Raw genomic sequence first — 18,216 nt, forward strand, 5'->3', positions numbered from 1 at the left:
TTAAGTTCGCAACTGTCAAGTTTACAGATATAAATCATCTCGAGGGTGAACTCTGTAACCTTCCAAGGTCCGTGGGCTGATAATTCCACCTCATGCATACTAACCCTAGGGCTCATTGAGTTAGCAAAATAGAAAGACCAAATAATTTTAAATAATGGTTTGGGGTGGTGGGGAGAGCTAGGGGGCAGAGGGGACACAGATGTTTCAGATCAACTAAGTTGATATTTTTTAAAAATACAGCCTTCTAACACTTTAGATCAAGTTGACCAGTACTTGAACTCAAGATGCTAGAAGTACAGTTTATTATGGTTTGTTATTTCTGCAAGTAGTTATCTTTCCCACTTATCTTTGTATAAAGCTAAACAGGATTCAGTAGTTTCAAATGAATGTTTTTATTTTTTTCTCTCAAACCAAACAATCACAGTTTGAAATAGTATTCCAAACATAAAAGTAATTTTTAAAAATCACGAATTTTATTTCAGCTATGGAACTACATGTTTACAATGGATAGCTGTATCCCAAGGCCGATAATAAGACTAATGACTAGTAAATAATGACCAGCATAAAGCTGAATGTGATTTCCCTTTTCTCCTAGTAGCTGCACATGAAGCCACAGATTTGCCGTAATTATTATTGCCTGATTTAAAGTGTTATATCACACTGCCCTACCACTGATTTTCTTCCCTTGCAGAAACACCTGATTCTGCATATCTGAGACAGAATAGGCAGCTTTGACTAATGTCTGGTGATGTGTTAGCAGATACATTTCTGTCTAGACAACAAATCAATATGGTGCCTTTCTTCTTTTTGCTTGTGTATTCATTTGCTTGGCTCATTCTAAAGAGTTCACTTATGGACTTTTAGCCCACTCAGAAATAACACACAGGCAAGTTTGTTGGCAAGAAAGCATAGCATTCTGATCGTCAGACGAGATAGTCTTTGAGGAGCAATTCTAAATATCTAAGTGAATGTCGATGAGGGAGTGAAACTGCCTCTGCAGAATCATTAAGCTTAAAAGCTAGGACAACAGCATCTCCTTCAGCTGAATTTTGATTCGGGTCCGGAGCCTAAATATGAGCTGTTATTGCCAGTTGAAGAGTGTCACTGAAGTCTGGAGTCAGAAAGGCCACCTGGGAAACCATGAAAAAGCTGAAGTGATCGCCAGTATCAAGCATCTGACCTTTACATTTCTAACTTTTTTTAATAGTCTTGACACCATCCTATATAACTGTCAAATGCCCAGTTTTGCATTTTGATCTACATTTTATAGGCTATGAGGCAGGTCTCTTCATGGGACCATTTGGAAAAATTTTAAAATAAAATGGATTTTATTGCTTTCTTCAGAGGGAAATGTTCTTTTGTTAAAGAGCTGTTATTTGACTGTTCAAACATCAGGCAACTAAATAAATATGACTCTTCATGGCATATGCTTACATCATTTAAATCAAAATTATAAGTGATTTTTTTCATAGCAGAATTTTGACAGCTGAATTTTAAAGTTTCTGTGCCTGATTTTATACAGTTATGTGTAAGAAATATTTTATATTCACTTAACATATTTATTAAATGTTATATAATATCAACTTTGAGGAGTGAAAATAAAATATTTTATCTCAAATGCACATTTAGGCAACTTTATTATATTTATATAAATAGACATAATGGAATAATTCTGCAATATATAAACACTTATATATTAAATAAATATTTAATAATCATGAGCATGATGACAAAGATAGGAGTTAATACAGAATTGAAACATTCCAAGCAAAAGTTGGCAGTCATTTTACAGAACCAGATGCAAAGAAGGTCAATGTAATTCAAAAAATAGGTTTAGGATGCACTGAGCATGAATACCTAAGACTATGCTTTTGTGGAATGCCTTAAAAATAACCCAGCAACCCATATGCTCTTATGGAAGAATTCAAGTTGCTAGAATACTTAGTAATTTACATAAATGCTGCCTAATGAATCTTTTGTTTTAAGAAGTAGCTAATGGTTCATGTCTGTTTCTTCTTTTTCTTGTGTGTGTTTTGTTTTGTTTCCACCCTTGCAGCCCAATGGGAGTAGCCAAGGCAAAGTGCACAACCCATTCCTTCCCACCCCAATGTTGCCACCACCGCCGCCACCACCAATGGCCAGGCCTGTGCCTCTGCCGGTGCCAGACACAAAGCCTCCAACCACGTCAACAGAAGGAGGTGCAGCATCCCCCACCTCACCAAGTAAGTATGGCTGAGACAAGGCTGCGGTCACTGATGAGGCTCTGTGCATTTGGATCCACATCTAAGCTTAGTCTGTCTCTGCATAGACTCTAGTGATAGTCACAGATCCCTAACCATGGTCATAGAATGAGTTTGCAGAGCCAAGACCAGATCAACGTGAACACCACTCCATGGTACTACCAACTACTCCAAATGTGGAAATGATTGGGTGTTTGGGTGGATAAAATGGTATAACTACATTCCCAGGACTGAAGTCAAGTTATGAATTATTAAAATTATTAAAATTATTAAATTTTGCATATCGTTTGAGTGGCTTTGAATGCTACCCTCAGGATCATCAAACAGAATCTACTTGAATGAATCTTTATTAGCAAAAAAATTTCCTCATACTTCTGTACAGCCCTGTCTTCCAGTGATTTATAGTCCCAGAGAAATGCACTTGATGAGTGTGAAGGTTATACACCTCACAAATCAAATGGGAAAAAAGTTTAGACCAAAGTAGCAATGCAAAGATATGTACATTAAACATTCACCAAAAGTAAGAGCCTGGCAGAATTGATCTGATGAGCTAGTAGTCATGGAAGTTGGTTGGCGAGGCTGGGAAGGGGGAGGAGATAAAAAGTAGAAACGGATGGAAAGAGAAAAGAACACTTCGTTCTTCTCTGGATCATCTGGGAACGTGTGGTCAGACAATATAGGATTTCAAAACCTTTTTGGATTGTATGAATTGTTACTTGAAGAATTAGAGGGAGAACAGTTCTGATATTTTAGAGATCACAAGAGGATAGAACACACAAAGTTGATTTTTATTAGTACCTGGAACAATGACAAAAAATAATGATGGCTGGAGGCATAGCTGATAGATGACTGCCTAATCTTGACAAAGGGTGTGATGAGCACCTTCCCTAAAGCTTTACAGAGGGATCTGAGTGTGTAAGAAAGGTTAGGAACTGTGACAGTGACCCTAAGAAGATGAGATCTTCAAAAGTGGTGAGACTGGACACAAGGAATCTACTGAGGAAACTATTAGAATATACCAGGAAAGAAGTGTTAAATTCAAGAACTTGAGCAGCAGTTATAGAAGCTGAATGGAGGAGAGCTCGAGGGGGATGTTTAGTAGACATGAGTTTTGGGATTGGGCTACCACTTAGCTGAGTATAGTGAAGGATGAGTCAGGCCTCTCAGCTTCCTTACCTTTCAGTGTTGGTATTGGGTGCAGGTGGGAAAGAGCCAAAGAGAAGAAATGATCCTCTGTAGATACTGTGTTCGCTGGACTTAATTCTGGGGACACTGAATCAAAATGTCTAGAGTCCCTCATGGACATGTGTTTGAGAGTAAGCTTTGGGTTATCTAGTAATTATTCAATTTGATAATACATGCAGAAGTGAATGTCATTGAGCATGGATTCTGGTTTTACAGAAAAAAATGTTGAGGGTCCAGGGATAATTTGGGGGAGACTTAATTCTCTTGGTAAAAAGTGTTCAACACTTTCAGCAAAGAAGAAAACCCTGGGTGTCCAATGACATAGGAAGCAAACTAGGCTTGGTTTTGGTCTACAGATCTTTGAAGCTCAGCTTAGAAAGAAGCTTCTGAGAAACAGAGGCTCATAGGTGTGTCCTGCTTATTGCATATTAATGTAAAATTTTTAAACAAGTCAGATAAATAACCACCCTGAACTATTAAAATCTAGTCGCTGGGGATATTGGCTTACAGATTGGCAGCCACATGCCTCTGTGTCCCACTTTTCTGTTCCTCTTTTCCCTGTCTATACAGGACAATGACACAGTCCTTTAAAAGCCTTGTAGTAATATTCTACCTATTCTATATAAACGTATCTTCACTTCTACTCTCAATTCAATGTGTCATGCATTCATTGTGTATTATCTAGTAATGGGGCTGTGACTTTTCTGAGTCCCTGCAGAAGAGCAGAAATACCATGTTCAGCTATTGAAGTCCAAAGGATAGGGGCTTGAATCCTCACCTTTCAAATCACAGTTTTCTCATCTATAAAATGTGGTTGACAATACCTACCTGGCAGGATTGTGTGAAATCAGCCATGATAAGCACCACTGCCAGATCAATTGGAGCATTTTATTATCCGTGGAAGGCTCCAGGCTGGGTAATGGTGAAATACGTCTTTAAAAGGTGTAGAAGTTACTCAACACTGAAATCAGGTCCATGCCTTTTGGGTCCACAGTTCTGGACTCCAGTCCTTGGATTGAATCAAATGCCTTGTATAAGAAGATAACCTGTCATCCTCTCATGCCCAGCCTCAAAAGTTCTTTCACATTATGGGTGCCAATCTGTAAGCCAATATCCCCAGTGACTAGATTTTAATAGAGTTTGGGAGTGGTTATTTCTCTGACTTGTTTAAAAATTCGTTTCATATAGTTACATGTTTATAGAAACAGTGTTTAAAAGTTGTGAGAGAAAGGAGACTATCTAGAGCAGTGGTTCTCAAACCTTTTTAATGCCGCGACCCTTTAATACAGTTCCTCATGTTGTGGTGACCCCCAACCATAAAATTACTTTCCTTGCTACTTCATAACTGTAATTTTGCTACTGTTATGAATCGTAATGTAAATATCTGTGTTTTCCGATGGCCTTAGGCTCTACAGCAGCGGTTCTCAACCTGTGGGTCGCAGGGTCGCCTAAGACCATCGGAAAACACAAATATTTACATTACGATTCATAACAGTAGCAAAATTACAGTTATGAAGTAGCAAGGAAAGTAATTTTATGGTTGGGGGTCACCACAACATGAAGAACTGTATTAAAGGGTTGCAGCATTAAAAAGGTTGAGAACCACTGAAGAGAGAGGCCTAAAGTTTGATTTAGGTAATTTTATACTTTTTGAATCATAGGATTCTAGAAATGTAGACAAAACAAAATGTTCTATTGATGACATAGAAAGGTTTTTATCATCATAGATTTAGCCCTTTATTTCTGGGCTTTCCTAGGGTGTGCTGAATTCACAACAAGGTTTTTTTGCAGCTACATGTCACTTACTATCTTCTCCTTCATCAATATGACAGTGATAGTGTGGGAGGCCTGTCATTTAGCATAGGAGAAACCGCTCCAATTAAAAATCTCAACACCTACTGGTCCACATTGAGAAGGGGTTTAAGAACCCCACAAAATATCCTCTTCTATACCCTGACTTCTGAACCAATTGATAAATAAAATGCAAGAAAAAATGAGATGGAAGAACAGGCTGTAACCTCTAGTATTAGAGAATATAGTTTATAACTCTGGGCAAATGTGCTTCCGAATTACACAGACAAATATACCCATCACTGCAAGTGCTGGACCATTACAGGCCTTGCTACATAGGATCTACCCTCCATGTGGAGATGAAGGCTATGTGCTTCCTGCCAGCACCTGTCTTCCTATGTGAGAGAGGCGAGGAAGGGGGTGTGACAGTTCATTTTCTACTTCCAATCTATACAATGAGTGAGGGTGTGGAGCGGGACCATGGTGTAATGCAAGGGAAGAAATAATGGGCATTAAATAGCCCCCACCTCCTCCTTTAACCTTCATCTTTGATGTCTATCTTCCTTCATTCAGCCTTCATATAGTGAACACTTGTCATGAGCTAATAACTGAGTTAACTGCTTGGGATACAGAGACAATTAATCCCACTCCAAAGAAATATGGGATTTATAGAGGGAAACTGCTGGTAAACCGATGGTTCTCATGGGCAACATGGGACAAAGGCACACATGGGTGCTGCAGGAGGACTTAGGGGAAGGAGTTTGGTCCAAGTGCAGGGCCTCAGGTAAAGGTTTTTTTGGAGGGGGTGACTACTAAGTCATTTAGTAGGGCTAACATTCTGGTGTTTTATGTCTGAGAGAGAAGACAGAACTTTACTTCAGAAACCAGTCTGTGAATTGGGGATGTGTCTAAAATTGGATTACTACTGGATAAAAATTTAGGGCAAAAATATAGTTTCATCAATTATGTGCCTTCTTAGAAATTAAAACCACAGGATGGTTGGATCTTGTTTATCTTTATCAGTTTATTAGAGCTCAGCTTTAGCCAGAAGAAACATCATGACAGGGTATTAACTACAGATGTTCAACAGTATGTCTGAATTTGATTTTCAAGTAAAAAGAGCTTAAAGGTAAAAGTAGGAAATCATGCCCAGGGTCTCCTGTATTATCATCTTTTCTGAGCCTCGACTCCCTTACCTGTTAATGGGAATAACACTAACTACTCTAGCCACTCTCCCAGGCTGAGTGTCAGGACGAACTGGGGTGACAGATGTGCTGTGCTGTAGACAGTTAAAAGTCCAAGGCATCATTTCAATATCCTTTTATAATGAAATACAAATGGATGCCAGCCTAAAGCAGAGTATGTATTTTTAAACTAATCAATTGCCTCTGGCACCAGTACTCAACTTTGCAACTGTGGCCAGAAAGACAGGGTAAGGCAGATTTGGGGGAAAATCTGCCTATGAAATAAATACATTATAATGGGGGGGATCCTTACCTGTGCCCTAAAAAAAAAGAGGAGTAAGGGTGCCAGTAACAGTTCTGCTCTCTCTCAAGGACAGCTATTGTACTGTTGATTTGTTTGGAGAAAGATTGATATACTATGCCAGACCGTTTTAGGATACCATGACAAATAGAAGGGATAACCTGTAGAGTAATTCCCAACGGGTGTGTTTTAATCCTGCTGACTAACTACCTTTGTGGGTTTTGATACCCAGTGAGAGGATGTCAGTTCTTTCATTCATTTAGTAAATAGTTATTGACCATCAACTACATGCCAAGCAGTGTTCTAGGTGCTATGATTCAGCAGGAAATGAAAGAGATAAAAATCCCTGATTGTATGGAGCTTTTTATTTTAGAGAGAGAGAGGACAGAAAACAAAATAGTAAATAAAATAGGTAGGAATGATGTAAGATGGTGATATGTAAGGGCTACATAGGAAAATAAAGCAGAAGGAGGAGTAGCGGGGTGGGATACAGCTATAAGCAGGCTATAGGAGAAAGCCTCTCTGAGCAGGAAAATTTGAACAGACTTCACAGGAATGAGAGGGTGAGCCATGGAACTATAGGGAGGGTTTTGCAAGCAAAAGGAACAGCCAGTGCAGCCTGGGACAGCCCAGAGGCCAGAGTGGTGAGAACAAAGTGAGGGAGTGGGTGAAAGAGTAGGAGGAGGAGAGGTCAGAGAGCTCAAGTGGATGAGTTTGGGAGCTCGGAGGACAAATAATGTAAGTTCTTATAGGCCATTGTAAGGACTTTGGCAATTGCTGGGAGTGAGATGGGGAACAGCATAGTGAGACTACCTAGGTTTTAATAGAAACACTTTGAAGGCTTTGTTGGAAATTGATTGCAGGGGGTGGTAAGAATTAAAGCAGGGGGACCAGTTAAGAGGCTCTCTGGGTTTTGTTTTGTTTTTATCAGTAAATATGAGTGTCTTCTACATGACAGCCACTATTCTAGGCACAAGGGATGCAAAGGTGAACAAAACAGACAGCCCCCTTCCTTTGTGGAGCTTGCATTCTTGAGGGAGGAGACAACCAATAATTATAAGTAAATACAGTGGAGAAAATAAATACGGGGAGCAGGTGGCACCCTGTTGCAATAATCCAGGCAATAGTTGCTAATGACCTGCACCAATTTAGGGGCTGCAGGGGTGGTGGGAAATATTTGAAGGGTGAAGCTGATAGAATTTACTGGCACATTAGATGTAAGTTGAAAAAAGAAAACCAGAGAAATCAGCAGTAACTCTTGAGGTTTCTGACCTGAGCAACTGGAAAGATGGAGTTGCCATGAACTGAGATGAGAAAATGGCAGGAAGAGCAGTTCAGGGTGAGGGGTGGGAATCAAGTTTGGTTTGACCATGTTTGAGATGCCTATTAGGTATCTTCCTGGTGAAACAAATTATATTAACACTAGAGGCCCGGTGCATGAAATTCGTGAACTCGGCGGGGGAGGGGGCGTGTTCCCTCAGCCCAGCCTGCACCCTCTTACAGTCTGGAAGCCCTCTGGGGATGTCTGACTGACAGCTCTTCTCTGGGGAGTGGGCCTAAGCCAGCAGAAGAACATCCTTAGTGCTACTGCAGAGGCGGGAGAGGCTCCTGCCCCCGCCCCTGTGCTTGCCAGCCATGAGCCGGGCTCAGGGATTCTGGCTGAGCAGTGCTCCCCTTGTGGGAGCGCACTGACCATGAGGGGGCAGCTGCTGCATTGAGCGTCTGCCCCCTGGTGGTCAGTGTACTTCATAGTGACCAGTTGTTCCACCATTTGGTCGATTTGCATATTAGCCTTTTATTATATAGGATCCTGCCTGTTGCAACTCTCTGCAGTTGACTGAGTTTTTTCATATGCATCATCTCATTAATTGGTAAGGGACTCCTTTTCAAATATATAATACAATGAATGAGGACAACAGCTCAAGAATAGAAGAAATAACTCATTACATTTGGGTCTATTTGTGGTATGATCATTCAAAATTCACTGTTCTTTTTCTTAATTGTATTGTAAGATCCAATTTTTATATTGGTTGACACCAACATCACAGTATAAAAATGGACTTTTCCAGAAAAGAAATTGAAAATTGGCATCATAGCCTGGAATTACAATGGAAAGAAAAAACACTTTTGAATCATGAAGGAAGATATAGCATTAATATTTTCCTTTTTAAAAATAATGAGGAACACAAAAACTCAATTTAAAAATGCATAAACTTTTTAATCCATGACTTCTTTGCCATGAACTTTTGATTTTTTTAAACTGGAATTTTATTAAAGTAGAAATAACCTTATTTTTATATCTCTGATGAATGAATATGAACCTATTAACTAAGAATATAACAATAATCTCTGACTGGAATGGAAATTTTCTAGTATAATATTAACATATGTTCAATGCTTTTTTTGGTTGCAAAACTCTTTTACACATAAACATTCTTTCGTTCGGCTTCCTAAGACTCCTATGAGGTCAGGATTTTATAGACAAGGAAATTGAGATTAGAAAGTGGAGGTTACTTTCCCAAGATTGTGCTTCCTTGTAGGTTGGAAGGGACTCAAACACAGACCTTCCCAGATCTTTTTACTTCCTCATACTGTAACTAAACTAAGTACAAAGCAATGTGACAAGATTTCTGTTTACCTAGGAGCCAGAACTACCTGCTCATGTCTGAAATTAATAACAGTAAAGTATTGAGCTTTTACTAATAGTCAAGCACTTTAAAAATGTTTTCATATGTATTCTCTTGTTTGAAACTTCACAGTAAGTCTATGAAATAAATACTGGTATTTTAAAATGTAAATACCTTAATTGAGAAAAACAAGGAGAGAGAGAGATAAGATAACTTTCTCAAGATCACTCAGCCAGGTGTAGCCACATCATGATTCACACCCAGCCATGATTCATACCCAGCCACCTTGAACCTGTAGTTCATACTCTTGGCCACAGTATCCGATGAGTATGTTTGCTTTAGCCCAAAGTTTCCATTTGTTAGCAGTGAAAACTCTATGAGAGAAATACAGAAGAAGATGTTAGTGGACATTTATACTTTAGTATGAATTGGTTTCTGTTGCTGAGAGTAATTCTTATGATCGGGGAAAAGAAGAGAGCAGAAAATTTGGAAGGCGATTAAACAGTAACAGTAAAGAGGTGAAAAATAGCAGATGTCAGCGGAGGCAGATTTCCTTTATTCTCCAGGATTGTTGGACTGAAAGTTAGTTCAGCCTCTTCAGAGGACAATTTAGTTTTTTATATATATACTAGAGGCCCAGTGCATGAAATTCGTGCATGGGGGGGGATGTCCCTCAGCCCAGCCTTCACCCTCTCCAATCTGGAACCCCTCGTGGGATGTCCGACTGTCGATCCCTGTGGGATCAGGCCTAAACTGGCAGTCGGACATCCCTCTCACAATCCAGAACTGCTGGCTCCTAACCGCTCTCCTGCCAGCCAGCCTGATCACCCCCTAACCACTCCCCTGCCAGCCTGATCGACACCTAACTGCTCCCCTGCCAGACCAATTGCCCCCAACTGCCCTCTCCTGCTGGCCCGGTCGCCCCCAACTGCCCTCCCCTGCCAGCCCAGTCCCCCCCAACTGCCCTCTCCTGCAGGCCTGGTCCCCCCCAACTGCCCTCCCCTGCAGGCCTGGTTGCCCCCAACAGCCCTCCCTTGCAGGCCTGGTTGCCCCCAACTGCCCTCCCCTGCAGGCCTGGTTGCCCCCAACTGCCCTCCCCTGTAGGCCTGGTCGCCCCTAACTGCCCTCACTCCCCTGCAGGCACTGCCCTCCCTTACATTTACAGGCCTGGTCCCCCCCCTCCAACTGCCCTCACTCCCCTGCAGGCCCAGTCACCCCCAACTGCCCTCCCCTGCTGGCCTGATCGCCCACAACTGCCCTCCCCTGCTGGCCATCTTGTGGCAGCCATCTTGTGACCACATGGGAGCAGCCATCTTGTGCAAGGGCATGATGGTCAATTTGCATATTACCTCTTTATTATATAGGATGTAAATTTTAAATGTAAGCCATGCATATAGTGGGATATGTAAGCAAAGACATATCTCAAATATTCATTGATTTTAGTAAAAGATTGGTAATATCTACATATTCACCAATATGATATACATTAGGAACCTTTTAAAAATAAAGTGATGGATCTATATGAATTCATGGAATAATCTTTGAATTATATTAAGTCAGTGCTAAGAAGTGTGTATAGAATACTGCTGTAGAGTGAGGTGTATATATATACACACTTTACTGTGTGTCAAAGGACAGAAACTTGTTTATTGAGGAATAGCTCTTTGGTACTTATTCAATGAGGATGAAAGTATTATTGAATTTTATATCAAATATAATGATTTTGTTATTTTTAAAAATATTTGTCTAATCACTACAGTGACCAAAATTCACACATGTGGTAGCGGGTAGGGGGTGGGTCCATAAAATCCTATAAAAACCTTGACAATTTTTTATATACCTAGATGTTAACTACACTAACCTTATCTTTGAGTATGATAGCAAAAATGTGTGCTGTTTCTGGTAAAAAGCCTATAGTCTCACAGATAGTCTAGAATTTAGTACAAAGTTAGCATTTTCATTCTCAGTAGCCATTATTTGGTCACAAGTTCTGCTTTAGGAACACATTGAATACAAATGTACTATCTTAAATCACAATTTTTCATAAATACTTTTGCAGAGTATTTCTTCCTGTGCCCAATCCAAATTTTCAATGTTTAAATTTGCACAGGATAAAGAAAAATAATTATTGAAAAGCAGGCACTTGGATAGGTATTTTCCTATGCATTTGATTAGTATTTTAAATCTGCAAAATTGGAATTGTCATCCCTCTTTTTAAAAAAAAGGAAACTGTGACTAAACTAGGATTCAGACTCAGGTCTGTTGGACTCCTGAGCCCAGGGGTTTCTATGCTACCAGGGCACATATTGTTTCAAGATATGCTATCATATACCTTTCCTCTGAAAATCCTAAGACACTCCATAAAGAACTTTTATATAAATTCCAAGAATAAAAACTCCTGGGTACATTTAATAGGATGAAAAACAGGAGAAAGGAGAGTAAGAGATGAACATTATAAAGGAGTGAGAAAAGAGAGCCGACAATGGAGGATCACATCGTTAGGGTATCTTAACCCATTCAAGACTTGATTTGGTCTCAGTATTTTACTTTTTCAGATAACAAGTTTTAAGACTTTCTTTATAAAGGTAATATACAGCCATGTTGGAAACTTGAAAGATATAGAAAAGCATGAAAAAAATTATATTCTCCTATAATTCTCCCCCAGTTTTTTAGTGCATTTTATGTGTATATTTGTGTATGCATATACACACACACATATAAGATGATGGTGACCTACTGAATATGACATTTTTATGCTATTAATTACTATTTTATACCTTTTCTTATTCATAAAAGGTTAGGAAATGTGATTCTAAATAATTTTTACTTATTCCTACTATTAACTTTTGTCTTAGTCTGTGAGATATGTGCCAGCATGTGCTGGACGCTGCATGTGGAGAAGCTCAGAGAGGGTAACTGGATGGCCAACATCACATTTCTAGGGAGAGACTGAATGGATTGAATCCATGATTTTCTGGTTGTAAAACTTATTTTCTATTGACTACATTGCACTATTGCAAAAAGAAAAGTATTATTTGGGGTTTTCAGGTTCCACTTATGTTTATTTTACTTAAGATTAAAAATTACTGAAAGGTTTTTTAAAATCACCCACGCCCTAGCTGGCTTGGCTCAGTGGATAGAGTGTTGGCCTGCGGAATGAAGGGTTCCAGGTTCAATTCCGGCCAAGGGCACATGCCCGTGTTGCTCCTGGGTTGCAGGCTCAATCCCCCCCCAGTAAGGGGCGTGCAGGAGGCAGCCAATCAATGATTCTCTCTCATTGATGTTTCTATTTCTCTATCCCTCTCCCTTCCTCTCTGAAATCAATTAATAAAATAAAATAAGACTTAAAAAAAAATCACCCATAAGATCACTCTTCAGAGATTATTATTTTCTGTGCATATTTTAAACATAATTAATCATGATAGATGTGTGCATATATTTATATATGCATATATTCATTTTATTTTATAAACTTGTGGTGATAATCATTATTTTAAAACATTTTTTATTGATTTCAGGGAGGGAGAGAGAGATAGAAAGAAAATCATTGATTGGCTGCCTCCTGCACACCCCCCACTAAGGATCAAGCCCACAAAACAGGCATGTGCCCTTGCTAGGAATGGAACGAACCATGACCTCCTGGTTCATAGGTCTACACTCAACCACTGAGCCACACTGGCCAGGTTTAAAACATTTTTAACAGCTGCAAAATATTTCAACATATGGATGAAGCATTACTTTGTAACTTGGTTCCAATTTGTTGCTCTTATAAGTAATGCTGTAATGAACATCTTGCAGCATAAATTTTATTTGTACTTTTAAGTATTTATTGAGGATGAAGTCCCGAAAGTGGGTTTCCAGAGTTATGCTGCCTTTCCTGAGGCTACAGATTCTCTCAAAAGAGAGCAATCCTATCTAATAAAGAGGGAATATGCTAATTGAGCATCACTCTGTCACAAAGATGGCTGTACCCACAGCTGAGGCCAAGTTCCCTTAAGGAGCCTTAACAAGCAATCAGCAGGGACCTGAGTCTACCCCCTCCCCCACCCCCGTGGGGCTTGACAGGGGACCTCAGGCCACACCCCCCACCCCAGCACCGGGCCAGGGGACCTGAGGCTGTACCCGCCTGCCTGGCAGGGCTTGACAGGGGACCTCAGGCCATGTCCCCCACCCAGCAGGGCTTGACAGGGGACTTCAAGGTGCACTTCCCATCCTGGTGCTGGGCTAGGGGACCTCAGGCTGCCCCCCCACCCCAGCACCAGGCCGGGGGACCTCAGGCCACACCCCCCACCTGGTGAGGCTTGACAGGGGACTTCAGGCCACGCCCCCCATCCTGGTCCCAGGCCAGGGGACCTGAGGCTACGCCCCCTGCCCAATGGGGCATGACAAGGGTGGGACTGGCCGGGTCTGGATCTAGCCCAATATGGGGGGCCGGCTGGGTCTGGGTCTCACGCGATTTTGAGGCACATGTGAGTGGGTGGGGACTTGACTCTGGGTCTCGCGGTGAGCCCCAGTCTCTGACAGGAGGAAGGTTTTCATATACATTTTACTAATTTTCTTTCATCTCTGACACTTCTATTATAGAGAAAGGGCAAATAGCAATATTAAATTATTTCCTCTAATTAATCCCCTTTTAACATGCATGAATTTCGTGCACCAGGCCACTAGTCCAATATATTGATCTAAGTTTCTTTTTTTTAGTAAACCCCAGCTGAATCCAGGGTTTATTTTCTGTGGCTATTTAATATGACTTTCACCTGTGCTTACCCAAATACATTGTTGCTTCTGATCAATAAATGTGTTCTATCAATTGAACAAAACACAGTATACATAGAAAAATAAATGAGTTATAGAATTTGGATAAGCCATCAGATATAAATTTAAGTGACCTGAAACAAGACTGTATTCTTACCCTTTAAAATTATTATGAATAAAAAACCCTTATAGGCAGTTTAAGTAGACTGGGTACAGGAAGAATCATTGTAAAGTGCCTCTTTATCACACAGATTTTGGTAACATAAGGTCAAAGTGCCATAGGTTTACAAGTTGCTCAGATCCCCTTCTCTCTGTCTGCACACATGAATTGTCTTGTGCCTTCCTTTATGCGTGTGTTACCCCAAATCATGATGTTGCTTGAACCTCTACCTCGCTCTGAGGATCCTTAATATATGTAGAAATTCCAGCAGAGCAAGGCCATCTGGCTAAATTGATTCTCATCATGATTTTTGTGAACTATTGGCACATTAGACATGTCATGTAAATTGTTACTATACATGTTAAGTAATGCTAATATATTAAACTTAGAAGTCAGGAAGATAGCTCATGGGTATGTTGTTCTTTAATAATTTACTAGTGATAAGTAGGCTTTAATTTCTTGCCCTGAGGGCTGCCTTTTTGTTGTTGTTGTTGGTAACTTGTTTGTAGAGACAAAAGATTTGCAGGGATTATAGAATGAGGTAACTGACTGCACAGATGTGATCAAAATAATGGAAATTCAGTGTGGTTATCTCCTAGATTTCAAACATCTGGATGTTAACTACATCTATTCCATCACATGGGAATTTCTAAGTCTCTGAGGACTGGATCATATGTAACAGGGGCTGTGCTCCCTTGGCTGTATAATATTAACAACGCTAACTCAGCCCCGTAAACTTGTCAATATCAATAGGTTTCTCTGAAGGAAGAAACTCCGATATCCTCCAGCGTTTCTTTTGTGACCTTGCAAGAAATAGTGCAGTTGAAGTTCTTCAGTGAGTTCCATGGCAGTGGCTTTCATTTAGAAATCAGTCAATTTATTTTCTAACAGTTTCTGCATTTTTTTTTTTTTTTTTTAGATATGGATGTTTTCTCATAGGGCTTTTTTTTGTTTGTTTTTTTAAAAGAACACCATAGTGCATTAAGAAAAGATTCTAGAAATTATTTTCGTTAGGTACTTAGTCATCTCACTGTTGCAGTTTGCCCCTGAATGCTGCTTCACGCACTCTCAGGTGTCCCTGGTGAACATTTACTGCAATTACCATTTGAACACAGGGATCTATCCAAGTCTGCATTCCTAAACTTGGTTTGATTACTTCTGTCTAATAACTAGCACATTCCTGGGAAGGTAGTAGAATCCCAGTAAGTCTATTGGAGTGCAATTGAATGTTTGACTACTTATTTTTAGAGGGAAATTCCCCACACGTGAATATATCTGAATTTCTGAAAACAAGGGAACATGTGAGGGCATATTGATATTTGAGATATAAAGGGAAAAGGTTTAGAGTAATAAAATGAGTAGTTGTCTTATGGTGTTTAGAATGAAAATTTGTGTCTTTGGTTATTCTTCCACCCTCCATGTTCAAACAGTAAGGTCTCTGATCCTTAAATTGTTATCTTCCCTTACTAGATGGCAAAATGTAATTTGCAACGTCTCCTGTTTTTTCCTTTCCCTCCACGATTGATGCCTCCGATTCCCACCTCTGCTCCTTTGCTTGTGCAGCTTCCTCTGTGACCGCTAATCCATCCGAACCTGTCAGCCAACACATCTTTTCCAGCCTGTCTCTGAAGCCATCTCCGTCTTCTCTGTAAAGCTTTTGCTGTTCTCCTGCCAGGTGTTACTTTTCTGTCCTTTAACACTCCACAGACTTTTATTTATATTACTTTTGGGTCCTCCTATTTTCATTTTCTGTACTCATCTCACCCCGTTAGACTCTAACATTTTGAGGAAAGCAGTGTGTCTTACTCACCTTTGTATCTGCCATACTGCTCAGTAGAAGGCCTGGCACAGACCGAGGGAGAGAGTGAGAAGGAGAAAGAGAGGGAGAGGGAGTAGGAGAGAGAGAGAGAAAGAGCAATGCTAATGGGTGATCACTGCCACTCTCCCTGCCCTCTCTACAATCCCCTAGAGATAGACTCTAGCACTCTCAGAAGTCCTGTAAAACTGTTGCTTATAAAGAAAGAACTGTTCTTGAACCATTCCCTCAGCTGATCATACTAACCAGGACTTGTACTGCCTAAGTCAGCAATTTTCAACCTTTTTTACCTCATGGCACACATAAACTAATTACTAAGATTCTGTGGCCCACCGAAAAATATATTTTTTGCCAATCTGACCCCCCAAAAAGTTATTATTTTGATCCATTCACAACAGATGGCGATTGTTGTGTTGGCTGTTGTCAATTTTTTGTTTGACAGTGGAAGAGAGGTCAGTGCCCCTGACTAAATAGTCAGGTATTGCATGATTTTAAAATTCTTGTGGCACACCAGTTGAAAATCGCTACCCTAAGTGAAGGATTATATATAGAACTAGCAATACATATAAGTGGGTAACACAGAAGGCTGGGGTTTTCTTCTTGTGGATCAAATTCTGGTTTGGAATTTTGATATTTACCATTGTGGTTTAGGCCAAACTAAGACTCTTGGATAATGTGAAGAAATGCATTAGAGAGAGGAAAAATATGATCAGATTAGTGTAAATAAAAGCTGGTGGGAGATTCTTATAGGAATGTTCTTCCATAATGTCAAGAAAATGGTCCATAGTGATATTGCTCCTGTAGGTAAAATGGCTGCTGAAAAAAAACAACAACAAGCACTTTGTTTCAGAAGAAGCCAAGTAATCAATAATTTGATTTCTAATAGTCATGGTTGCCATGAGGACTTTTATAGTGAGATTATAAAGGTAAATTGATTTCCCTCTTGATTTTATCAAATGCCTTGAATCTTTCCTCCAGAATCCTAAAAAAATGCCTGCAGAAATCCTCCCAGAAAATTATTTTCTGGATTTCCTTATTTCCTGAAGCTCTTCCTGTAGCATTTGATTATTGCTGTTGTAAATAAGGCAAGGATTATAATTAAGAAAGCTATAAATGTGATATAATAGCATAAACACAGTTGTATGTAACTAATTACCACAGTGCCTCCTTTACTTGACTTTGTATTCATGTTGAAAGCTCTTAGCTGTGCATGTATAATTGATTCATGATGGTATAAGTGGTTGTTTTAATAAAAAGTTTCAATTGAGGTTTTTGTTCAGCACTAGAACTTCCCTTATTCTACTGATCCTTTGGGAAACTCAGATGCAACTTATATCATTTATGGAACTACATCCTGTTATAGTGAACTCTCTACTTGTTGTAGCTACAATAATGGAAGATGAGTCAATTTCTTTCTTCCTTCCCTTGTTTTTCCTGTGTCCTTGATTTTCCCCAGAACATAGCTTTCTATAGAATAAATTTCCCTGGGCACCATTTGTTCCATCTGATAACTTGAGTAGTCAGTGATTCACAGATTTTTGAGTTGTAATATACTTTTTTTAAAGATGCAATCCCATCACCACTTCTCTCACCAGTGCTCTCTCTTTAAAAACCAGAATAAACTTTGAAGCAGTTTGAGTAACTATGAGAGCATTAAAAGCCTTCTGAGATGTTTTGAAACCAGACTGCAAGGTTTGTCTCATGTTTGAAGGAGGAAAAATATACGATTGTCAGCCTCACAGTAATTTTGAGTGGCTAAATTATTTGTATGCTAAACCTTCTTTAAAATGCCAACATTTAGGTCAGACAAAAATAGAGAAAGGTCTGCAATACAAACCTTTCCAGTTTTAGTAAATTCACTATGTTCAATAGAGAACTATCTTCAACACACACACACACACACACACACAGAGAGAGAGAGAGAGAGAGAGAGAGAGAGAGAGAGAGAGAGAGAGAATATGCTATGTATCCTGGGACCTTTCAGCATGCTTGTTTCTGATGTCACCAATGTGGTAAAAATGTCATAGGAAATCCTGCTACTTGTCTGTGATGACCTGTGCAGGTCTGTGTACACAGTTCTACTAGGACCATCAAACTAAGCACTCATGTTTCAGCATCTGTCATTAACCACCTTAGCATTTCTTCACGCCTTTTGTT

General features: G+C 39.8%; 1 protein-coding gene across 12 annotated transcripts in view; it reads left to right on the plus strand.

Moving 5' to 3' along the window:
- The window catches only part of NFIA (nuclear factor I A), a gene marked incomplete at its 3' end in the record, with an annotated part of 384,408 nt that overhangs the window by 324,781 nt on the left and 41,411 nt on the right, over window positions 1–18,216 (plus strand). For all 12 annotated transcript variants that reach the window (XM_080656321.1, XM_080656311.1, XM_080656316.1 and 9 more), the window contains one exon: window positions 2,057–2,222. In XM_080656321.1, the coding sequence (XP_080512447.1) occupies window positions 2,057–2,222 (166 nt within the window). The remainder of the gene's footprint in view (window positions 1–2,056; window positions 2,223–18,216) is intronic.

This window comes from Plecotus auritus, assembly GCF_963455305.1.
Source record: "Plecotus auritus genome assembly, chromosome: 2".
In the NCBI taxonomy this organism is placed as follows: domain Eukaryota; kingdom Metazoa; phylum Chordata; class Mammalia; order Chiroptera; family Vespertilionidae; genus Plecotus; species Plecotus auritus.